Source organism: Mchenga conophoros, linkage group LG11 (assembly GCF_057382185.1).
Source record: "Mchenga conophoros isolate Kocher_MC1m ecotype Shallow Benthic linkage group LG11, M_conophoros_male_GT1.1, whole genome shotgun sequence".
NCBI lineage: Eukaryota > Metazoa > Chordata > Actinopteri > Cichliformes > Cichlidae > Mchenga > Mchenga conophoros.
Window position 1 is genome coordinate 35,822,261 of NC_140536.1, and position 26,481 is coordinate 35,848,741.

Sequence of the window (26,481 nt, forward strand, 5' to 3'; positions counted from 1 at the left end):
TCATAAAAATGAATATGCTCCCAAAGATATTGTACTTATTCCAGTCTGTTTCTATAGAAAACCCTGATAGATACTTTGTAGAGTGGGATAGGACCCTCTCAAGATTTATATGGGCGGGTAAAAAGCCAAGAGTTAAGTTCAAAACACTTCAGCTTCCCAAAGATAAAGGAGGATTAGGCATCCCTTGCCTACAGGATTACTACAGGGCAACACAAATAAGAAATCTGGTGGGCTGGTGTAAACCCGGATACTGTTCAACAGAGAGACGAATCTGGCATTGATATCTGACATCACAACAGAGAGACGAATCTGGCATTAATATTTGACATCACAACAGAGAGACGAATCTGGCATTGATATCTGACATCACAACAGAGAGACGAATCTGGCATTAATATTTGACATCACAACAGAGAGACGAATCTGGCATTGATATTTGACATCACAACAGAGAGACGAATCTGGCATTAATATTTGACATCACAACAGAGAGACGAATCTGGCATTGATATCTGATATCACAACAGAGAGACGAATCTGGCATTAATATCTGACATCACAACAGAGACACGAATCTGGCATTAATATCTGACATCACAACAGAGAGACGAATCTGGCATTGATATTTGACATCACAACAGAGAGACGAATCTGGCATTAATATTTGACATCACAACAGAGACACGAATCTGGCATTAATATTTGACATCACAACAGAGAGACGAATCTGGCATTGATATCTGACATCACAACAGAGAGACGAATCTGGCATTGATATCTGACATCACAACAGAGAGACGAATCTGGCATTAATATCTGACATCACAACAGAGAGACGAATCTGGCATTGATATTTGACATTACAACAGAGAGACGAATCTGGCATTGATATCTGATATCACAACAGAGAGACGAATCTGGCATTAATATCTGACATCACAACAGAGACACGAATCTGGCATTAATATCTGACATCACAACAGAGAGACGAATCTGGCATTGATATTTGACATCACAACAGAGAGACGAATCTGGCATTAATATTTGACATCACAACAGAGACACGAATCTGGCATTAATATCTGACATCACAACAGAGAGACGAATCTGGCATTGATATTTGACATCACAACAGAGAGACGAATCTGGCATTAATATTTGACATCACAACAGAGAGACGAATCTGGCATTGATATTTGACATCACAACAGAGAGACGAATCTGGCATTAATATTTGACATCACAACAGAGAGACGAATCTGGCATTAATATCTGACATCACAACAGAGAGACGAATCTGGCATTGATATTTGACATCACAACAGAGAGACGAATCCTGCATTAATATCTGACATCACAACAGAGAGACGAATCTGGCATTGATATTTGACATCACAACAGAGAGACGAATCTGGCATTAATATTTGACATCACAACAGAGAGACGATTCTGGCATTGATATTTGACATCACAACAGAGAGACGAATCTGGCATTGATATTTGACATCACAACAGAGAGACGAATCTGGCATTAATATCTGACATCACAACAGAGAGACGAATCCTGCATTAATATCTGACATCACAACAGAGAGACGAATCTGGCATTAATATTTGACATCACAACAGAGAGACGAATCCTGCATTAATATCTGACATCACAACAGAGAGACGAATCTGGCATTAATATTTGACATCACAACAGAGAGACGAATCTGGCATTGATATTTGACATCACAACAGAGAGACGAATCTGGCATTAATATCTGACATCACAACAGAGACACGAATCTGGCATTAATATCTGACATCACAACAGAGACACGAATCTGGCATTAATATCTGACATCACAACAGAGAGACGAATCTGGCATTGATATCTGATATCACAACAGAGAGACGAATCTGGCATTAATATCTGACATCACAACAGAGACACGAATCTGGCATTAATATCTGACATCACAACAGAGAGACGAATCTGGCATTGATATCTGACATCACAACAGAGAGACGAATCTGGCATTAATATCTGACATCACAACAGAGACACGAATCTGGCATTAATATCTGACATCACAACAGAGAGACGAATCTGGCATTGATATCTGACATCACAACAGAGAGACGAATCTGGCATTAATATTTGACATCACAACAGAGAGACGAATCTGGCATTGATATTTGACATCACAACAGAGAGACGAATCTGGCATTAATATTTGACATCACAACAGAGAGACGAATCTGGCATTGATATTTGACATCACAACAGAGAGACGAATCTGGCATTAATATCTGACATCACAACAGAGAGACAACTCTGGCATTAATATCTGACATCACAACAGAGAGACGAATCTGGCATTGATATCTGACATCACAACAGAGAGACGAATCTGGCATTAATATCTGACATCACAACAGAGAGACGAATCTGGCATTGATATCTGACATCACAACAGAGAGACGAATCTGGCATTAATATTTGACATCACAACAGAGAGACGAATCTGGCATTAATATCTGACATCACAACAGAGAGACGAATCTGGCATTAATATTTGACATCACAACAGAGAGACGAATCTGGCATTAATATCTGACATCACAACAGAGAGACGAATCTGGCATTGATATCTGACATCACAACAGAGAGACGAATCTGGCATTGATATCTGACATCACAACAGAGAGACGAATCTGGCATTAATATTTGACATCACAACAGAGAGACGAATCTGGCATTAATATTTGACATCACAACAGAGAGACGAATCTGGCATTAATATCTGACATCACAACAGAGAGACGAATCTGGCATTAATATCTGACATCACAACAGAGACACGAATCTGGCATTAATATCTGACATCACAACAGAGAGACGAATCTGGCATTGATATCTGATATCACAACAGAGAGACGAATCTGGCATTAATATCTGACATCACAACAGAGACACGAATCTGGCATTAATATCTGACATCACAACAGAGAGACGAATCTGGCATTGATATCTGACATCACAACAGAGAGACGAATCTGGCATTAATATCTGACATCACAACAGAGACACGAATCTGGCATTAATATCTGACATCACAACAGAGAGACGAATCTGGCATTGATATCTGACATCACAACAGAGAGACGAATCTGGCATTAATATTTGACATCACAACAGAGAGACGAATCTGGCATTAATATTTGACATCACAACAGAGAGACGAATCTGGCATTGATATCTGACATCACAACAGAGAGACGAATCCTGCATTAATATCTGACATCACAACAGAGAGACAACTCTGGCATTAATATCTGACATCACAACAGAGAGACGAATCTGGCATTGATATCTGACATCACAACAGAGAGACGAATCCTGCATTAATATCTGACATCACAACAGAGAGACAACTCTGGCATTAATATCTGACATCACAACAGAGAGACGAATCTGGCATTGATATTTGACATCACAACAGAGAGACGAATCTGGCATTAATATCTGACATCACAACAGAGAGACGAATCCTGCATTAATATCTGACATCACAACAGAGAGACAACTCTGGCATTAATATCTGACATCACAACAGAGAGACGAATCTGGCATTGATATCTGACATCACAACAGAGAGACGAATCTGGCATTAATATCTGACATCACAACAGAGAGACGAATCTGGCATTGATATTTGACATCACAACAGAGAGACGAATCTGGCATTAATATCTGACATCACAACAGAGAGACGAATCCTGCATTAATATCTGACATCACAACAGAGAGACAACTCTGGCATTAATATCTGACATCACAACAGAGAGACGAATCTGGCATTGATATCTGACATCACAACAGAGAGACGAATCTGGCATTAATATCTGACATCACAACAGAGAGACGAATCTGGCATTGATATCTGACATCACAACAGAGAGACGAATCTGGCATTAATATTTGACATCACAACAGAGAGACGAATCTGGCATTAATATCTGACATCACAACAGAGAGACGAATCTGGCATTGATATCTGACATCACAACAGAGAGACGAATCTGGCATTAATATCTGACATCACAACAGAGAGACGAATCTGGCATTGACATTTGATATCACAACAGAGAGACGAATCTGGCATTAATATCTGACATCACAACAGAGAGACGAATCTGGCATTAATATCTGACATCACAACAGAGAGACGAATCTGGCATTAATATCTGACATCACAACAGAGAGACGAATCTGGCATTAATATCTGACATCACAACAGAGAGACGAATCTGGCATTAATATCTGACATCACAACAGAGAGACGAATCTGGCATTAATATCTGACATCACAACAGAGAGACGAATCTGGCATTGACATTTGATATCACAACAGAGAGACTGGATGTCAATGTCAGAAAGATGACTGTGATGTCAGAACCCTCTAAATCTTGTAATTTACAGATGGTAAATGGCCTGTATTTGCATAGCGCTTTACTAGTCCCTAAGGACCCCAAAGCACTTTACACATCCAGTCATCCACCCATTCACACACTGGTGATGGCAGCTACATTGTAGCCACAGCCACCCTGGGGCGCACTGACAGAGATATTTAATTCCAAATGATTTGACTGCATCATTGCGTCTTTGAGTTATGACCCAAACTCTCTATCAACTTTGTGAATAAATTCACGTCCCCCTGTGACCTCATAATTACACCACAGTTCAGATGGCATGAATGAGTCATGAGGTCACACCAACAGTGACAACATCAGCAGTGACATCACTAAAGTTGCCAGGTGAGTCCATAAATAGAACCCGTGACGTGGAGCAGGTACCGCCGTTTTGGACAATGCCACGACGCAGGTATAGACGCAGACATGCGAGGTCTTCTCGCCCCGTTCGCAGACACAAGAGACCCCACAAGGCCTCGGGTGTCCGCAGACGTGGGAGAAGATACCGTCGCAGACATTAGACAATCTCAATAAACATGTAGGATGAACATCAAAACTTTGGTCCAATCAAGTTTTTTTTAGATAACATATGTTGTTGTTGTTCTGTGTGTGTTTGTTATCAATGTTGTGGAAAAAAGTTAAGCTTAGTAAGCCATCAAGCACTGATCACTCGTAGAAGAGCACCAATAGGAGACAGAACTAATTAGAAGGTGTTATTATTCAGTCTGTACATCGAATAGAAGGCACTAACCACAAGGTGATCTTCAATTCATCTCTGTGTGAATGTGAACGGGGCGAGAAGACCCCCACTAACTGCATGTCCCTAGACTGTGGGAGGAAGCTCGAGAGAACATCCAGACTCCACACAAAGACCCCGGCCTGATGAGGCTAGGGTCCTGAGTTCGATACCCTAAACTGAACGCAGGACAGAGGAAGGGATGGGTGATGTTCATGTGCGCCCAGGTGTATGATGTGGCTCTTTGTCTGTGACTGGTTGGCTGTCCCAGCCCTGGCCCTTCATGTATTTCAGTAATGTCCTTTTCTCCCGTCTCGTTTACATGTTTTTCCCTTGTGACCCATTCCTTCTGTCACGTGTGTTTCCCCCCCAGCCATCATGTTCTGTTTGTGCTTAGTTATGTCCATGTCTTATCTCCTGTCCCCTTTTCCCTCTGTATGTATTCACAGTGTACATGTTCCTCGTCGGCTCGTCATGCTAAGTCTGCGTGTCTTATTCCGTCATGTGTCATGTATCACTCCAAATCTCACTGACTTTAACTAATAATAACTGTTTGCTGAGTGTTATGTCTAAAAGGTATTGCACAATCGCCTCTAGTAGAGGATCAGGTTTGTTTTCCACTGATAATGGATTTTAACATGACTGACCAATGATTGTGGAGCACGTCAATGTAGGATCTTATAAATACAACGAGCAAACTTAAATGTTTTAAAATGTTCAAAAAATTAATGTATTATATTTCTGAAGTATGACGGAAGGAAAAAGTTAAATTTTTTTTCATATTTTAAAAAAAAATCCATGGGTTTAATGGGTCCATCATCACTATATTGAGGGCCTTGTATAATAGCCCAACTGCAAAAGTAAAGATTAACGGTGAACTTTCAGATGCTTTCAAGCTTGAAAGGTCCACAAGACAAGGATGCCCACTGAGTCCACTCTTATTTGCTATTTTTATAGAGCCATTGGCTGAAAGGATTAGGCAGAATGGTAACATAAAAGGGATTAATATCACTGGAAGTGAGCAGAAATTGGCCTTGTTTTTGAAGAGTAATACCAGCCGGCAGGTGTGGCAAGGCATCCAGCACCTAACCAACTATAAGATCAATCTCGGAGCTGCGGACGGTGACCTGGAGCTGGCAGAGGAGCTGAATATCTTCTTTGCCCACTTTGAGACCAGGGTACCGGAGGTATTGGAGCCACAGCAGCAACACGCCACCCATAGCAGCACCACCCTCACCCTGGAAGAGCACGAGGTGAGGCGCATGCTGCAGGCTGTTAACCCGAGGAAGGCGGCGGGTCCTGATGGTGTGCCAGGTCGAATATTGAGGGATTGTGCAGGACAGCTGGCTGGGATCTTCACCAGGATCTTCAACAAATCCCTCGCACAGGCGACTGTCCCACTCTGCCTGAAGTCCTCCACCATAGTCCCCTTGCCTAAGAAGCCCCACATCACCGGCCTGAATGACTACAGACCGGTGGCACTCACCCCAGTGGTAATGAAATGCTTTGAGAAGCTGGTCCGCAGACACATCACAGCAGCCCTGCCCCGCAGCCTGGATCCACACCAGTTTGCCTACAGAGCAAACCGATCCACGGAAGACGCTGTAGCCACAGCACTCCATGCTGCATTAACTCACCTGGAAGAGCATGGTAGCTATGTGCGGATGCTCTTCGTGGATTACTGCTCAGCTTTTAACACCATCCTTCCACACAAACTGGTGGCCAAGCTACAAGACCTGGGGCTTCCAGACAGCACCTGCATGTGGATCAATAGCTTCCTCTCGGGCCGTAGACAGAGAGTCAGAGTTGGCCATCACACATCCTCAGCCCTGAGTCTCAGCACTGGCTCACCCCAGGGCTGTGTGCTCAGTCCACTGCTCTACTCTCTCTACACACACGACTGCACTCCTCGCCACCACAGCAACATCTTTGTGAAATTTGCAGATGACACCACAGTGGTGGGGCTCATTTCCAAGGGAGACGAGTCTACGTACAGAGACGAGGTGGAGCAGCTGACGTCATGGTGTAAGGCCAATAACCTCCTCCTCAACACTTCAAAAACCAAAGAACTCATAATAGACTTCAGAAGGAAAAAGGCAGAGATCCAACCACTATTCATAAATGGGGACTGTGTAGAAAGGGTGGCAAGCTTCCGCTTCCTGGGAGTCAATATAGAGGAGAACCTTTCCTGGAGTGTGAACACCTCCGAGCTGCTGAAAAAGGCCCAACAGAGACTGTACTTCCTGAGAATTCTCAGGAGGAATAACATCACACAGAGACTGCTGGTGTCCTTCTACAGAGCCACCATTGAGAGTGTTCTAACTTACTGCATATGCATCTGGTACACTAGCTGCACAGGGGCTCAGAGGAAAGCACTCCAAGGGATCATTAACACCGCCCAAAAGATCACTGGCTGCCCTCTCCCCACACTGGAAGTTCTACACAACGCCCACTGTTTTAAAAAGGCCCAAAACATCATAAAAGACACCTCACATCCTGGCCACTCCCTGTTCGAACTGTTGCCCTCAGGCAGACGGTACAGGGCAATCAGAGCAAGGACTAATAGACTCAAACACAGCTGTTATCCAACTGCAATAACACATCTGAATACTACAAAAAAATGTCCATCACGCCACTCTTGTGTTAATCTATGCACGGTCTGAAGCATGTGTGTGAGAATGTATGTGAATGTTTTACTGTTATATCTTATTAGTATTTTAAGAATTCTATCTATTTTATTTATTGAATTTTATTGTTTTATTTATATTTTGATATTGCTAGGGATGATGCAATGATCGGGGACCATTCTTCATTTCGTTGTTCTCGTGACAATGACAATAAAGTTTCTGATTCTGATTCTGTTTGCAGATGACATTTTGGTTTACTTATCAAAACCTACCGAATCACTTATGGAGCTCATGTCAGTGTTAAAGGAGTATGGGCTATACTCGGGATATAAATTGAATATACAAAAAACACAAGTTCTTAGTAGCTTTTATAGCCCTCCCCAGAATCTGCTCAACAAATACAAACTAAGCTGGGACAAAAGAACTATCAAATATCTGGGCATAAACTTATCAATGGATATAACTAGCTTGGAAGAAATCAACTACCCCCTACTTAAAAAAGATATCATGCTAAATATTAGCAGATGGTCTATCTAAGCATTTCTTCTAGAGTGGACATCATAAAAATGAATATGCTCCCAAAGATATTAAACTTATTCCAGTCTGTTTCTATAGAAAACCCTGATAGATACTTTGTAGAGTGGGATAGGACCCTCTCAAGATTTATATGGGCGGGTAAAAAGCCAAGAGTTAAGTTCAAAACACTTCAGCTTCCCAAAGATAAAGGAGGATTAGGCATCCCTTGCCTACAGGATTACTACAGGGCAACACAAATAAGAAATCTGGTGGGCTGGTGTAAACCCGGATACTGTTCAACAGAGAGACGAATCTGGCATTAATATTTGACATCACAACAGAGACACGAATCTGGCATTAATATTTGACATCACAACAGAGAGACGAATCTGGCATTAATATCTGACATCACAACAGAGAGACGAATTTGGCATTGATATTTGACATCACAACAGAGAGACGAATTTGGCATTGATATTTGACATCACAACAGAGACACGAATCTGGCATTAATATTTGACATCACAACAGAGAGACGAATCTGGCATTGATATTTGACATCACAACAGAGACACGAATCTGGCATTAATATTTGACATCACAACAGAGAGACGAATCTGGCATTAATATTTGACATCACAACAGAGACACGAATCTTTCATTGATATCTGACATCACAACAGAGAGATGAATCTGGCATTAATATCTGACATCACAACAGAGAGATGAATCTGGCATTGATATTTGACATCACAACAGAGAGACGAATCTGGCATTAATATCTGACATCACAACAGAGAGACGAATCTGGCATTAATATTTGACATCACAACAGAGAGATGAATCTGGCATTGATATTTGACATCACAACAGAGAGACGAATCTGGCATTAATATTTGACATCACAACAGAGAGACGAATCTGGCATTAATATCTGACATCACAACAGAGAGACGAGTCTGGCATTAATATTTGACATCACAACAGAGAGATGAATCTGGCATTGATATTTGACATCACAACAGAGAGACGAATCTGGCATTAATATCTGACATCACAACAGAGAGATGAATCTGGCATTGATATTTGACATCACAACAGAGAGATGAATCTGGCATTGATATTTGACATCACAACAGAGAGACGAATTTGGCATTAATATCTGACATCACAACAGAGAGAAGAATTTGGCATTGATATTTGACATCACAACAGAGAGAAGAATTTGGCATTAATATTTGACATCACAACAGAGAGACGAATCTGGCATTGATATTTGACATCACAACAGAGAGACGAATTTGGCATTGATATTTGACATCACAACAGAGAGATGAATCTGGCAATAATATCTGACATCACAACAGAGAGACAAATCTGGCATTAATATTTGACATCACAACAGAGAGACGAATTTGGCATTGATATTTGACATCACAACAGAGAGAAGAATTTGGCATTGATATTTGACATCACAACAGAGAGACGAATCTGGCATTAATATTTGACATCACAACAGAGAGACGAATTTGGCATTAATATTTGACATCACAACAGAGACACGAATCTGGCATTAATATTTGACATCACAACAGAGAGAAGAATTTGGCATTGATATCTGACATCACAACAGAGACACGAATCTGGCATTAATATTTGACATCACAACAGAGAGACGAATTTGGCATTGATATCTGACATCACAACAGAGACACGAATCTGGCATTAATATTTGACATCACAACAGAGAGAAGAATTTGGCATTGATATTTGACATCACAACAGAGAGACGAATTTGGCATTGATATTTGACATCACAACAGAGAGAAGAATTTGGCATTGATATCTGACATCACAACAGAGAGACGAATTTGGCATTAATATCTGACATCACAACAGAGAGACGAATTTGGCATTGATATTTGACATCACAACAGAGAGACGAATCTGGCATTAATATTTGACATCACAACAGAGACACGAATCTGGCATTATTATTTGACATCACAACAGAGAGACGAATCTGGCATTGATATTTGACATCACAACAGAGAGACGAATCTGGCATTATTATTTGACATCACAACAGAGAGACGAATCTGGCATTGATATCTGACATCACAACAGAGAGACGAATCTGGCATTAATATTTGACATCACAACAGAGAGACGAATCTGGCATTAATATTTGACATCACAACAGAGAGACGAATCTGGCATTGATATTTGACATCACAACAGAGAGAAGAATTTGGCATTGATATTTGACATCACAACAGAGAGACGAATCTGGCATTAATATTTGACATCACAACAGAGAGACGAATTTGGCATTGATATCTGACATCACAACAGAGACACGAATCTGGCATTAATATTTGACATCACAACAGAGAGACGAATTTGGCATTAATATTTGACATCACAACAGAGAGACGAATTTGGCATTGATATCTGACATCACAACAGAGACACGAATCTGGCATTAATATTTGACATCACAACAGAGAGACGAATTTGGCATTAATATCTGACATCACAACAGAGAGACGAATTTGGCATTGATATTTGACATCACAACAGAGAGACGAATTTGGCATTGATATTTGACATCACAACAGAGAGACGAATTTGGCATTAATATTTGACATCACAACAGAGAGACGAAACTGGCATTGATATTTGACATCACAACAGAGAGACGAATCTGGCATTAATATCTGACATCACAACAGAGAGACGAATCTGGCATTGATATTTGACATCACAACAGAGAGACGAATCTGGCATTAATATTTGACATCACAACAGAGAGACGAATCTGGCATTGATATCTGACATCACAACAGAGAGACGAATCTGGCATTAATATTTGACATCACAACAGAGAGATGAATCTGGCATTGATATTTGACATCACAACAGAGAGACGAATCTGGCATTGATATCTGACATCACAACAGAGAGACGAATCTGGCATTAATATTTGACATCACAACAGAGAGACGAATCTGGCATTGATATTTGACATCACAACAGAGAGACGAATCTGGCATTAATATCTGACATCACAACAGAGAGATGAATCTGGCATTGATATTTGACATCACAACAGAGAGATGAATCTGGCATTGATATTTGACATCACAACAGAGAGATGAATCTGGCATTAATATCTGACATCACAACAGAGAGACAAATCTGGCATTAATATTTGACATCACAACAGAGAGATGAATCTGGCATTGATATCTGACATCACAACAGAGAGATGAATCTGGCATTGATATTTGACATCACAACAGAGAGATGAATCTGGCATTAATATCTGACATCACAACAGAGAGACAAATCTGGCATTAATATTTGACATCACAACAGAGAGATGAATCTGGCATTGATATTTGACATCACAACAGAGAGACGAATCTGGCATTGATATCTGATATCACAACAGAGAGACGAATCTGGCATTAATATCTGACATCACAACAGAGAGATGAATCTGGCATTGATATTTGACATCACAACAGAGAGATGAATCTGGCATTGATATTTGACATCACAACAGAGACACGAATCTGGCATTGATATTTGACATCACAACAGAGAGATGAATCTGGCATTGATATTTGACATCACAACAGAGAGATGAATCTGGCATTGATATTTGACATCACAACAGAGACACGAATCTGGCATTGATATTTGACATCACAACAGAGAGACGAATCTGGCATTGATATCTGACATCACAACAGAGAGATGAATCTGGCATTGATATTTGACATCACAACAGAGAGATGAATCTGGCATTGATATTTGACATCACAACAGAGAGATGAATCTGGCATTGATATTTGACATCACAACAGAGACACGAATCTGGCATTGATATCTGACATCACAACAGAGAGATGAATCTGGCATTGATATTTGACATCACAACAGAGAGATGAATCTGGCATTGATATTTGACATCACAACAGAGAGATGAATCTGGCATTGATATTTGACATCACAACAGAGACACGAATCTGGCATTGATATTTGACATCACAACAGAGAGACGAATCTGGCATTGATATTTGACATCACAACAGAGAGATGAATCTGGCATTGATATTTGACATCACAACAGAGAGACGAATCTGGCATTAATATCTGACATCACAACAGAGAGATGAATCTGGCATTGATATTTGACATCACAACAGAGACACGAATCTGGCATTAATATCTGACATCACAACAGAGAGATGAATCTGGCATTGATATTTGACATCACAACAGAGAGACGAATCTGGCATTGATATTTGACATCACAACAGAGAGATGAATCTGGCATTAATATTTGACATCACAACAGAGAGACGAATCTGGCATTGATATCTGACATCACAACAGAGAGATGAATCTGGCATTAATATCTGACATCACAACAGAGAGATGAATCTGGCATTGATATTTGACATCACAACAGAGAGACGAATCTGGCATTGATATTTGACATCACAACAGAGAGATGAATCTGGCATTAATATCTGACATCACAACAGAGAGATGAATCTGGCATTGATATTTGACATCACAACAGAGACACGAATCTGGCATTAATATCTGACATCACAACAGAGAGATGAATCTGGCATTGATATTTGACATCACAACAGAGAGACGAATCTGGCATTAATATCTGACATCACAACAGAGAGATGAATCTGGCATTGATATTTGACATCACAACAGAGACACGAATCTGGCATTAATATCTGACATCACAACAGAGAGATGAATCTGGCATTGATATTTGACATCACAACAGAGAGACGAATCTGGCATTGATATTTGACATCACAACAGAGAGATGAATCTGGCATTGATATTTGACATCACAACAGAGAGACGAATCTGGCATTGATATTTGACATCACAACAGAGAGATGAATCTGGCATTGATATTTGACATCACAACAGAGAGACGAATCTGGCATTAATATCTGACATCACAACAGAGAGATGAATCTGGCATTGATATTTGACATCACAACAGAGACACGAATCTGGCATTAATATCTGACATCACAACAGAGAGACGAATTTGGCATTAATATCTGACATCACAACAGAGAGACGAATCTGGCATTAATATCTGACATCACAACAGAGAGACGAATTTGGCATTAATATCTGACATCACAACAGAGAGACGAATTTGGCATTAATATCTGACATCACAACAGAGAGACGAATTTGGCATTAATATCTGACATCACAACAGAGAGATGAATCTGGCATTGATATTTGACATCACAACAGAGACACGAATCTGGCATTAATATCTGACATCACAACAGAGAGATGAATCTGGCATTGATATTTGACATCACAACAGAGAGACGAATCTGGCATTGATATTTGACATCACAACAGAGAGACGAATCTGGCATTAATATCTGACATCACAACAGAGAGATGAATCTGGCATTGATATTTGACATCACAACAGAGAGATGAATCTGGCATTGACATTTGATATCACAACAGAGAGACTGGATGTCAATGTCAGAAAGATGACTGTGATGTCAGAACCCTCTAAATCTTGTAATTTATAGATGGTAAATGGCCTGTATTTGCATAGCGCTTTACTAGTCCCTAAGGACCCCAAAGCACTTTACACATCCAGTCATCCACCCATTCACACACTGGTGATGGCAGCTACATTGTAGCCACAGCCACCCTGGGGCGCACTGACAGAGATATTTAATTCCAAATGATTTGACTGCATCATTGCGTCTTTGAGTTATGACCCAAACTCTCTATCAACTTTGTGAATAAATTCACGTCCCCCTGTGACCTCATAATTACACCACAGTTCAGATGGCATGAATGAGTCATGAGGTCACACCAACAGTGCCAACATCAGCAGTGACATCACTAAAGTTGCCAGGTGAGTCCATAAATAGAACCCGTGACGTGGAGCAGGTACCGCCGTTTTGGACAATGCCACGACGCAGGTATAGACGCAGACATGCGAGGTCTTCTCGCCCCGTTCGCAGACACAAGAGACCCCACAAGGCCTCGGGTGTCCGCAGACGTGGGAGAAGATACCGTCGCAGACATTAGACAATCTCAATAAACATGTAGGATGAACATCAAAACTTTCGTCCAATCAAGTTTTTTTTAGATAACATATGTTGTTGTTGTTCTGTGTGTGTTTGTTATCAATGTTGTGGAAAAAAGTTAAGCTTAGTAAGCCATCAAGCACTGATCACTCGTAGAAGAGCACCAATAGGAGACAGAACTAATTAGAAGGTGATATTATTCAGTCTGTACATCGAATAGAAGGCACTAACCACAAGGTGATCTTCAATTCATCTCTGTGTGAATGTGAACGGGGCGAGAAGACCCCCACTAACTGCATGTCCCTAGACTGTGGGAGGAAGCTCGAGAGAACATCCAGACTCCACACAAAGACCCCGGCCTGATGAGGCTAGGGTCCTGAGTTCGATACCCTAAACTGAACGCAGGACAGAGGAAGGGATGGGTGATGTTCATGTGTGCCCAGGTGTATGATGTGGCTCTTTGTCTGTGACTGGTTGGCTGTCCCAGCCCTGGCCCTTCATGTATTTCAGTAATGTCCTTTTCTCCCGTCTCGTTTACATGTTTTTCCCTTGTGACCCATTCCTTCTGTCACGTGTGTTTCCCCCCCAGCCATCATGTTCTGCTTGTGCTTAGTTATGTCCATGTCTTATCTCCTCCAGTCTGCAAGTTGCATCCACAGGCAAGATTAATATACCCCTTCAAAGTGTTTTTTTTTCTTTTCTCTTGATATTCATTAAGCACTCTTTAGTTGTGTGTTTCAGCTCTCAGACTGATATTTATGCCCCATGATTAGCACTGTTAATGTGTTTGGTATCCAGGGAGCACATCCAGTGTTGGGGTGCCTGGTTATGATCCTCTCACTCATCCAGCCTATCGGGGCCTTGCTGCGCTGCGGACCACAACATCACCTGTATGTATCCATCTGTGTGTGTTTAATTAATATACTATATCATGCCTATACACATTTAAGAATACTCTGTTCAAATATTATTTAAAAAAAAATTAAAAATGGCCTCACTTTTTTTTTCTCTACAATTATTTAACAAATTTTGAAAACACGATAAACCAAAGGAATGGGGCAGTACATGCTTAATGACTAAATGCACTGCTCACGCGGCAAAGTGAGGTTATAAAGTTATTTGATAACCCTAAGAGTTGTATTCATACTTCAGCCATAAAAGTTTTTAAAATTTCAAACTTTTGCAAAGTGTAGCCTGCATGTGCTTTATCAGAGCACACTTTCACACTGAAACACCAAGTAGGAAACTAATTTGCACATGACTCGTGAAAGTTATTCCTTCCTCTTAGTAATAATGGTACTTTTAATAAATATAGCCTGGTTGTAGCTTTGGAGGCCAGACTCAGTAAATGAAATATTTTTTAAGTGAAATATAGATTTAGTAAAATTGTATGTTCAGTAATGATACTTGTTTTCATAAATTGGATGCAGGAGAAATCTTAGACAAGAACTTCAGAAGCTGATGATTTTATAGTTCTTCTCTTTTCTTTGATAGGAGGTATCTGTTCAACTGGACACATTTTTTAAATGCGGTGGTAATAAAATCTATAGCTGGTAAGCTTGTGTTTTACTTCATTCTACCATCTTGCATATATGCTAACATTTTCAATAGCAGACACACTGTCACCCATGCTGCTCGTCTTAAAATGCCTGCTTCTTTGTGTCACACAGTGGCAGCCATATTTACAGGCCTGGACAGGATTGACAGTGATGATGGGTGGCTATTGAAAGTGATGGGTGGCTTCTTTGCCTGGGAAGTTCTCTTCATCATCATTTTGGAGGTCCATGATTGGGTAGTTAAACACAGAGGTAAGCCTTTTTTTTTGCATTTCAGTGATGAAGGAAAAAATCATCACTACCCATATACACTTTAATGACAAAAACCAATCTAGACCCAACAGTCCATTTGCACGGTGAAGAGCCACCTGATCAGTTCAGCAGCATTTAGCTGACTGAGCGAAGAGTATAACCCCTGTACACCTCAGAATGTGGTTGGATGGGTAAAATAAACAGCACTGTATCACAAGATTTTCTGTGTATAACACAGCAGCATCAAATATTTGTCACGGTACGGCATGGCACACCGTGGAAGGAGTGGGGAAGGAGGACCCAGGCGCGGTGCTCTACGTATAGACAGTGTTTATTTACAGAGGGTGATATCAAACAACAATAAATCCCCGTGTTTCTCCCCAGACTCCCGTGTCGTGTCCTCCAAGTGCTCTCTGCTCCCGTGTCTGCACTCCCGGTGCTCGCTGCTCCTTAAGCCTTCCACGCTCCTCCTGCGGGAAACAATAGCGGCAGCAGTCAGGACACTGAACAATGGCAGGCATACACTACACGACCAAAACCTAAACTGGGTAACTAACGTGGAGTCCCAAGCAATGATCCCGCGTCGGTGGGAGCTCCAAGACTCTCTTAAGTAGCTCCCCCGACGAGGCCTGATCAGCAGCAGGTGTGTGGCTTCGGGTGTGGCCAGTCCCCTTGCAGGGCCACACCCTCCAGGCCTGACGCCACCTATAAACAAGTGCTCAGCCACCCACACACACATATACACAAGCACAGGGAAGGGGGAGCAACACCAAAATACACAGCAATAATAATAATAATAATATAATACATGACTGCTCAGGGATCCTGGGTCGCCCAGTCCCAGGACCCTGACAATATTGGTATTTATGAATTGATGAGTGAAAACGCGTAAGAATGTCTCAATGGTAGTCTGCTGGAACAAAAGCTGTTACACTTTAACTGTGCTGAAGTACAGCGACAAAGGAATCTTTATCTTTCGATTTATTAAATGCATGAAAATACTCTGGGAATACTATACACGAAGGCTCAGCTCATGCACCACCAACCTAATGTTATCAGAGAGAACTTGCATTGAATTGTCTCAACTGAGACTATCCAATTTTGGACACGTGTAGTTTGACAATGCTGTGGCTCAATGTGTGGCTCAGTCACACAAATTATTAAAAAAAAATATGATCACAACCTCTTTGTGTCTACAAAAACTGGTTAATGTTTGGTGATTTTTAAAAAATGTTTTACCCCCCCGTGCCGCACACACTTTCCATGACCAATGGCAACTTGACATGCTAAATGTTTACATAGAGCTTCCAGCACATTGTTATCGTTCTGAAAGTTGTTGTTTTTTTGTTTTTTTTCAATCACCACAACTACTCAACTCGACTCAATTTTATTTAAATTGATTTCAAATTGTTCTTCTTCTGTTAAAGCTTAAAACTAATATCAGAACTCAACCTGTATAAATAAAATGATTAAAAACATAGCTGACTGCTTTAGTTCACTTCAGTTAATGTGCCCTGCAATATTTCACTGTTCTTTGCTCTGGGTTTCAGATGATACTGCTGATCAAATGGAATCAGCATTGGTAAGCTGAAAGAAATATAAAAGCAAGCAATCACTGATTGCCACAAGATGGAGTATTTCTAATATAATTTTACTTTTTTTGTCAGGTCAAAGGTGACAGTTGCCTGATCGCTGTGTACCTTCTGGGAAACCTTTGCTTTTTGGTGGCACTTCTGGTTGGAATTGGAGAAAAATGAGCAGCAGCAGAATCTTCCAGAGTGTTTCCCTGTAGTTTTGTTGAATTTTATCATCAATTTTAACATACTTGATGAGAGACTGCACTGGAAATTCAGACCCACTGATGCATCAGTTGGCGAATCCTGGAAAGTTTCTCAGTAATGTCTTTAAAAAATATTACTTATGTTTTTTTTCTCTTTTGCTTTTAGTTGATAATTAAGGTGTACTTTCAATCAGCATTCAATTTCACTGGGCCAAGCATTACTGTCGTGTGTGTGTGTGTGTGTGTGTGTGTATAATATGTCTCACAGTTGCAAAGAAAGAAGTAGTTTCAGTCGCCTTTAGCCTCCACTCTGGCTGCCAGGTAAACCAGTTTCATTTTACAAGCTGGTTACATTTTTTAAGCCAAACAGCAATTTTGTATTAAAAAGTACTTTTAACAATTTTTCCTTTTACATTTTTAAATCAGGTCAACTCGACCCACATCATAATGGGAGGGTTAAAGCCCTTTTCACACATTAACATCTGTTAATATGACAGCATCTATGTATGAATCTGCACCTTTGTCACTTTCATTTGAAAAAAAAAAACTGTCATTGATTCAGCTCCTGAACTTCCCATTTAATGTACATTTTTTCATATATTTCTAATAATCTTGCTGTCAATAACAACTGACAATAAGACAACAAATTTTTAACTTCATTAAATTGAAAATTATGTATGTCAGTGTAGTAGTGTTAAATGCTTACCAGGTTCAGATGCAAATGAAGAAACTCCACTCAGGCAAGTCTGCTGGACCAGATGGAGTGAGTCCCCTCAAGGCCTGTGCCCCCCAGCTTTGTGGAGTCTTCCATAAACTGTTCATGCTGAGTCTGAAGAGGGTCCCAGTGCTGTGGAAGACATCAAGCCTCGTCCCTGTACCAAAGACGCCACGTCCCAGTGGCCCCCAGGATTACAGGCCTGTGACACTGACCTCCCACATCATGAAGACCCTGGAAAGGCTCATCCTGGACCAGATCTCACCCATTGTCAGACCACATCAGGATCCCATTCAATTTGCTTACCAGCCCCGTCTCACAGGACGCCATCATCTATCTGCTCAATCGTGTCTACATCCACCCGGACCAGCCGGCGAGCACTGTGAGGTTCATGTTTTTTTTACTTTTCCAGTGCTTGGTGATAAGCTAACAGCGATGCAGGGGGATGCTTCTCTAGTGTCCTGGATTGTTGATTACCTGACAGGAAGACCACAATATGTGCGTCTTCCACATTGTGTGTCTGACAAGGTAATCAGCAACACAGGAGCACCATAAGGGACCATCCTCTCCCCCTTCCTCTTCACCCTCTACACCACAGACTTCAGCTGCTGCACAGAGACCTGCATCTTCAGAAGTTTTGATGTAAATTTGTAAGTTTTGATGTAAGTAAATTTGCGGTCAATTTAGACTCAATTCAAAATCTCCTACTTGGGACGAACACTAAATGTAAATAGCTGACTTTCTAAATAAACCTATCCATCTTTGCAAGGTCAATTTTTGCTTTCACTAAATTCCAAATGTTTAGCCATAATTAGCTTAGCTGTCCTACTCTTGTTACTGCTCTTTCCTACTGCTGTTACAATCAAATGAACATCTCTGCAAAGATAAATTAGCTGAGACCTTAGGTTGATGGTAGTTACTAGCAAACACAGAAACGTACATACACTATATAGTACAGTTCTATGATACATCACCAAATAGAACAATTTGTGGCAATGCAGACAAGCAGAGAAACAGTTTAATTAGTTGAATTTGTTCACTTGATCGGAGGTGTGTTTCCTGCAGATATACAACATCGGATCTCAATGATTTTAAATGAGTAAAAGCCCTTGTGCGTTTAACCGGATTATTTATACCTTTAACATTCCAGCTTATAAAACGAAGAGCAGATGACTTTGCGAGCTTGCCATTCAGGTACCAAAATGCAGGTGCAGAAAAAATATGTCCCAACCTCTGGAATAATAAATCTTTCGTGCTTGAATCGATACGGTCCAATATCCTCTTTTCAGAGCTAGCAATAGCTCTCATAATCTCACTCATGTCATGGGGTGGTGCCTCCGGTCTGTCCTCAGCATGGTCCTGTCAGGATCTGACGGCGCCCTGACCGGTCGACCTGCCAGTGTGTGTATATCTGTGTGCGTGTGTGTTGCATCTTCAAAAAATAAAAATACAATAACTGAGCCTTACACCGGAGTATCGTTGCACTGGTTTACTGAACCTTACTTTCAGGGCATGTACAGAACATGAGCATCCATTTTCTACTGCCTCCTACAGGACACACACTTCTTCCACTTCCTTACACATTAATGTAACACAGAACTAATACTGCCTCTCCTGGCATTACCGTTGTAACAACACATTCATTCTGTTTCTTTCAGAAGAATAACAGGAATTTAGGATGTAGGTATCTATGAATAATAACTATTATGTATACTCATATATTTATATAACCACTTATATCTTGCGATACCACAGTGTGAAAATGTCTCTCCTATCGCCCTGTCTTCCCCTCCGGCTCCGCTGTGATGTGCTAGGAGGTAACCTAGCAACAGGCTACCTCCGACCCGGAAGTGCTGTCGCCCGGAGCTGCCGCACCTGCAGTCAATCCACCAGCTGCTGCCAATCAACTAGTAGCAGGGCTACTTAATGGTGTGGCTGAGCGACAGACAGCGCTGGAGTATTGCACTAAGCCTGGTAGTGTTTTTGAGTCGCTAACGTTATTGAAGTGCTGTCTGATCTTCGTACTCATTCTGCTGTCGTGTGTGTGTGTGTGTGTGTGTGTGTGTGTGTGTGTGTGTGTGTGTGTTCACCCAGGGATTGACGGAGGATTTACGGACACTAAGGAAGCACTTGGAGGAGAGAAGGGCACTCACTACTAGGGCTGGGTATCGTCACAGATTTCTAGAATCGATTCAATTCCGATTCACAAGGTCCCGAATCGATTCGATCCACGATTCGATTTAATTCGATTCGATTCGATTTAAATCTGGGAAATTTTGACAGTCAGAAATATTATAATTCAGATCAGTACATTTACATATTTTTGTATCAATAAAAAGGAAGCTGACACACGCAAGACTTTATCAAAGGTGTAAGCATCACAGCAGATGCCTTTGTGTCAAAGTAGCTGAAGATAAAACACAGAAAAACATGAAGGTGGTTTTCCTGGCCTGGGATTTTATAAAAATATTCTGCAGTACATCAAAAACGAAAGAAAACCATTAATCAACATATGAACATTACCTCTGAAGTTACAGAGGTTTTATTAGAGACACGGTTAAGCGTTTTGCATTTTGAATAATTTTAAAAAGTTTAAATTTGTTCAGTATTGAACAGCAGAAATGAGGTTTTCTTTTCGGAAGAATGTAAAAGGGAAAAAAACAGCGGCCGACAGCGCTGTAAACAACGGTAGACTTGTGCATAACAAGCAAGCGAATAATGAAGAAAGGGAAACTGTTCTTGAAGTACACAGAGAGAGAGAGAGAGGGCGAGAGAGAGACAGAGAGAGAGACAGAGAGAGAGAGAGGGCGAGAGAGAGAGACAGAGAGACAGAGAGAGAGAGCTGTGCATCGCGGTGGAAGCAAAACAGTAAAAGTCAGAGTGAATTCATGACGATGTTTATGTGAATCTTCTTTTGCTGCTGGTTCGGTCAATATTGTTTGGAAAGAGATCAAACTAACAGCTTTAGAATCAGCGCATAAAGGGCGTGAACACAAAGCGCGGACCCGCCGACAGATCAGAATCAGTGAGCTGTCGGCTTTCAGCCCCGACCGTGTCCGTGCCGTCGGGTGAGAAAGGCGACATCTAAATGATTCTGATCCGCGGGTCGTGCTGTGTGTTTAAGTCTTTGTGCAGAATCCGTGTTCCTGCTCTCATTTACTGTCTTAGCTGTTTGGTGGTTCTTGAAATTTTGTGAGATGTCACCAGAGATTCTGGCATTTCGGGCAAAATAAATTTATATTAAAAAAATCGATTCAGGATTTTAATTAATCGATTTTACGTTATCCAAGCCATAATCGATCTTAATCAATGAATCGATTATAAAAACCCACCCCTACTCACTACCACGCACGGGCTTACACGGAAGGAGGGACGCACTATCACCATTGTTGCACATTTGAACTGTTGTCACCTTGCTGCACTGTAAATAAATGCACTGTCATTATTTCTGAGCTCCGCGCCTGAGTCCACTCTTTAACAACCGTGACAGGTCCGAGGCTTTTGCGGCCTGCTCTTTCCCCGATCTAGTTTTGCTCATATTTCGTACACCGTAGCCTTGAAGATGTAAAAAGTGCCTCAGAGCAGCACACGGGCGTGTTATCGTACTGTTGTTAAAAGTTCGTTAGTTTTGGAGCAATGGAATTATGAAACAAGTTAGTCCATTGAGGAGCCCTGTACAACACGTCTTCACATGGCTACCAGACACGCCCCCCGTCATTTTGTTATTATTCAATTCAGAACTGCCCAGACCAGACACAGTGACGTTTCACCAGAATCCCTTTGATCTCTGGTCTTCTTTATGACATCAGCACACGAAAACCTATAAATAGGGGAGAGGTTCTCACTCTTGTCAGTCTTTCAAAGAGAGTGGAAGAATTCACTAGGCAGGAAAACACTTAAACTACTCGAAACTTGCGTTTCTGACACAGTCGACGGTATTTTTAAAAAATCTTTTAGTTGGTACAGAGATTTAGCATCAACTTCAATTTGAAATATGAGTCTGTCAAATCCTGTTGTATGCAACATGAGAGCCGAGAACGAAAAACTTAAACAGCAAATCAAAGAGCTGAAAAATGAGAATAAAACTCTCAAACAACAAAACTCTACCATACGTGACCTTAAAGTCGAGAACGCCGACCTTAAGGAGCAAAAAAGAGAGCTCATAAATGAGAACAAGATTCTCCAAAAAAACATTGAAGTTCTCTTCAAACGAAGTGGGTTCTCTAAAAACAAGAGGAAAAGAGACCTGCAACTAGAGAATGAAACAATTCACTTCAAAATTCAAGAGCTGGAATATTGGAACCAAATTCTAAAGGATTTAAACAGCTCCAAAACCAAAGAGATCCAGCAACAGAAAGAGGTGATGCAGGAAATGGAAGCAGAAATCAGAGAGTTGCAAAGCAGCAAGACAGGCTTGGTTATAAAAGTGGGAGACATGGAAAAGGACAACCAGTCTTTAAGAGAGGAAAATGATGTGACGGTAAAACGCATGTGTGAGCTGAAAAGGGACTTTGAAAAGGAAAAAGATGACATGCAACAGGAAATACAGGCTGTTAAAACTGAGCTCCATCAGGCAAACACAGCCTTTAAAGAGTTACAAGAGAGTGAAGAAAGAAAAAGGATCATGAATGAGGAAAACAAAACAACGGACAGTGAACAGCTCAGACAGACCCTGGAACGCCAATGCTTTGCACATGAAATTGACATATTGAGGCGGCATAACGAACTTCTTGAACAGGACCTCCAGGAGCTTTCCAAAAGGAGTGGTGATTCTCAAAAAGAACTGAAACCACACGATGAGGGTGTGAAAGGAGAATCACGGATCTCCAAAGCCACTGAGAAAGACTCCCAACATGATTTTGAAGTGACCAACAGAGAAAAGGAGTTGTTGTGCCATGAATTTGAGGAAATGAAAAGAGAGCTTGAAGAGGTCAAGAAAAATCTGTATGATTCACAGGAAGAACATAACAATCTGATAAACAACTACGATGTCCAAGTTGACATACTCAAACAACAAAATAAGGCCTTAGAAAATATGGTTAGTGACCTTACCAAAAAGATGTGGAATGGACGGGAAGCGATGAGACAAATGGAAAAGAACTTTCAAGAACAAAGGAAGCTACTCGAAAATCTCCGAGGAGAATTCGAGGAAATTTAGCACAACTACGACTTTGGCCCTCCCTATTAAACCTGGTTAACGCAGGTTCAATAGGGCTATAACTTAGACAATGGAAGTTCATTTGATTTAATTGGCCCAAAATGAGTGACTGCACCCAGACACTCAGTAGCAAAAAAATTACAGAGATTCAAGAGAGAAAACTGTTTCTGCATAGACTCCTATAGTACTGCAAGTCGTGTCATCGCTTGGTGTCCTGCATAGAGTGCAGGTTTAAGGTATCTACGTATCTTTCAGAATTAGAAGCTATGCTGCGTCAGGGGTTATAACAGCTGTGCCCCCCCCCCCCAACCGGTCGAGGCAGATGGCCGCCCCTCACTGAGCCTGGTTCTGCCGAAAGTTTCTTCCTGTTAAAAGGGAGTTTTTCTTTCCCACCGTCACCAAGTCTAAGGAGCTTGGAGAAAAGCGCCTGGACTTCTTTAACTTAAAGAAGTCCAGGCGCTTTTCTTTCCAAGCTCCTTAGACTACTATGGCCTTGATGACTGATAACCTTCACAGACACTGTCATCAAGGGTTTGCTCACAGGGGATCATCTGATTGTTGGGGGGTTTTCTCTCTTATATTGTATGGTCTTTACCTTACAATATAAACAGCCGAGAAGCGGCTATTTTTGCGATCCGGTGCTTTAGAAATACATCTTAGCTGAACTGAACTCCATAACATCTGGACCGAAATGCCTACACACAACGGTAGGCATTTCAATCAAGAGCTCTGTCCAAAACGTTCAATGACAAGCATCAGCACCAGGATTGTTTTTTAGCTCACCAACAGTTCATGTTCCCTACCCATTTTTTATTGTAACTGCAACTTTGTAAGACTGGGTTGGGAGATGTTCTTGTGGTGAGCTTTTATTTACATAATTGGTTTCTTTAATAGTGAAATAAAATTAATTTGTATAACTGGAAACAGCGTTCTCCTGTGTGATTATCACATTGTATTCTTTAAACCATATAACAGAATATATAATATATATAATTTACTCATAGTAATATTAATATCTAATGTGATTGAGTTTCCTTATCTCTACTTATGTGCTGATGTGTTCACTGAGGCCATTGTATGGTCCATTTTGGCTGCATTTCCATGTTTTAAACATGAAATTTGCTTATTTAAAGGGTGTCTCATGTATCTCTTATGCAGAAATATGTGTTGCCTAGCTGGACAAATGTAGCACAGGTCTACTATTATTGGTCACGTGTGTTTTCCCCCCCAGCCATCGTGTTCTGTTTGTGCTTAGTTATGTCCATGTCTTATCTCCTGTCCCCTTTTCCCTCTGTATGTATTCACAGTGTACATGTTCCTCGTCGGCTCGTCATGCTAAGTCTGCGTGTCTTATTCCGTCATGTGTCATGTATCACTCCAAATCTCACTGACTTTAACTAATAATAACTGTTTGCTGAGTGTTATGTCTAAAAGGTATTGCACAATCGCCTCTAGTAGAGGATCAGGTTTGTTTTCCACTGATAATGGATTTTAACATGACTGACCAATGATTGTGGAGCACGTCAATGTAGGATCTTATAAATACAACGAGCAAACTTAAATGTTTTAAAATGTTCAAAATATTAATATATTATATTTCTGAAGTATGACGGAAGGAAAAAGTTACATTTTTTTCATATTTTAAAAAAAAATCCATGGGTTTAATGGGTCCATCATCACTATATTGAGGGCCTTGTATAATAGCCCAACTGCAAAAGTAAAGATTAACGGTGAACTTTCAGATGCTTTCAAGCTTGAAAGGTCCACAAGACAAGGATGCCCACTGAGTCCACTCTTATTTGCTATTTTTATAGAGCCATTGGCTGAAAGGATTAGGAAGAATGGGAACATAAAAGGGATTAATATCACTGGAAGTGAGCAGAAATTGGCCTTGTTTGCAGATGACATTTTGGTTTACTTATCAAAACCTACCGAATCACTTATGGAGCTCATGTCAGTGTTAAAGGAGTATGGGCTATACTCGGGATATAAATTGAATATACAAAAAACACAAGTTCTTAGTAGCTTTTATAGCCCTCCCCAGAATCTGCTCAACAAATACAAACTAAGCTGGGACAAAAGAACTATCAAATATCTGGGCATAAACTTATCAATGGATATAACTAGCTTGGAAGAAATCAACTACCCCCTACTTAAAAAAGATATCATGCTAAATATTAGCAGATGGTCTATCTAAGCATTTCTTCTAGAGTGGACATCATAAAAATGAATATGCTCCCAAAGATATTAAACTTATTCCAGTCTGTTTCTATAGAAAACCCTGATAGATACTTTGTAGAGTGGGATAGGACCCTCTCAAGATTTATATGGGCGGGTAAAAAGCCAAGAGTTAAGTTCAAAACACTTCAGCTTCCCAAAGATAAAGGAGGATTAGGCATCCCTTGCCTACAGGATTACTACAGGGCAACACAAATAAGAAATCTGGTGGGCTGGTGTAAACCCGGATACTGTTCAACAGAGAGACGAATCTGGCATTGATATCTGACATCACAACAGAGAGACGAATCTGGCATTAATATTTGACATCACAACAG

At 40.8% G+C, this 26,481-nt stretch overlaps 1 protein-coding gene and 1 long non-coding RNA gene across 2 annotated transcripts; one reads left to right on the top strand and one right to left on the bottom strand.

The window, feature by feature from the left end:
* Window positions 1-15,152: 15,152 nt before the first annotated feature.
* LOC146564885 (ferric reductase 1-like) lies at window positions 15,153-20,021 on the top strand. The gene is made up of 5 exons (XM_085292673.1): window positions 15,153-15,355; window positions 15,960-16,018; window positions 16,136-16,273; window positions 17,824-17,855; window positions 17,941-20,021. The coding sequence occupies exons 1-5, from the start codon at window positions 15,231-15,233 to the stop codon at window positions 18,028-18,030; spliced, it is 444 nt and encodes a 147-aa protein (XP_085148799.1). The 5' UTR covers window positions 15,153-15,230; the 3' UTR covers window positions 18,031-20,021.
* LOC146564886 (uncharacterized) lies at window positions 16,589-17,973 on the bottom strand. The gene is made up of 2 exons (XR_014894454.1): window positions 16,831-17,973; window positions 16,589-16,743 (listed from the first exon to the last, which is right to left on the bottom strand). It is a non-coding gene; the product is annotated as an uncharacterized LOC146564886 (long non-coding RNA).
* Window positions 20,022-26,481: the final 6,460 nt, after the last annotated feature.

Excerpts from the sequence above, each read along its gene's own strand:
- LOC146564885 (XM_085292673.1), top strand. The coding sequence starts at position 15,231 with ATGATTAGCACTGTTAATGTGTTTGGTATCCAGGGAGCACATCCAGTG. Across the intron at positions 15,356-15,959 it reads TGCGGACCACAACATCACCT|GAGGTATCTGTTCAACTGGA; the intron begins GTATGTATCCAT and ends TTTCTTTGATAG. Across the intron at positions 16,274-17,823 it reads TTGGGTAGTTAAACACAGAG|ATGATACTGCTGATCAAATG; the intron begins GTAAGCCTTTTT and ends TCTGGGTTTCAG.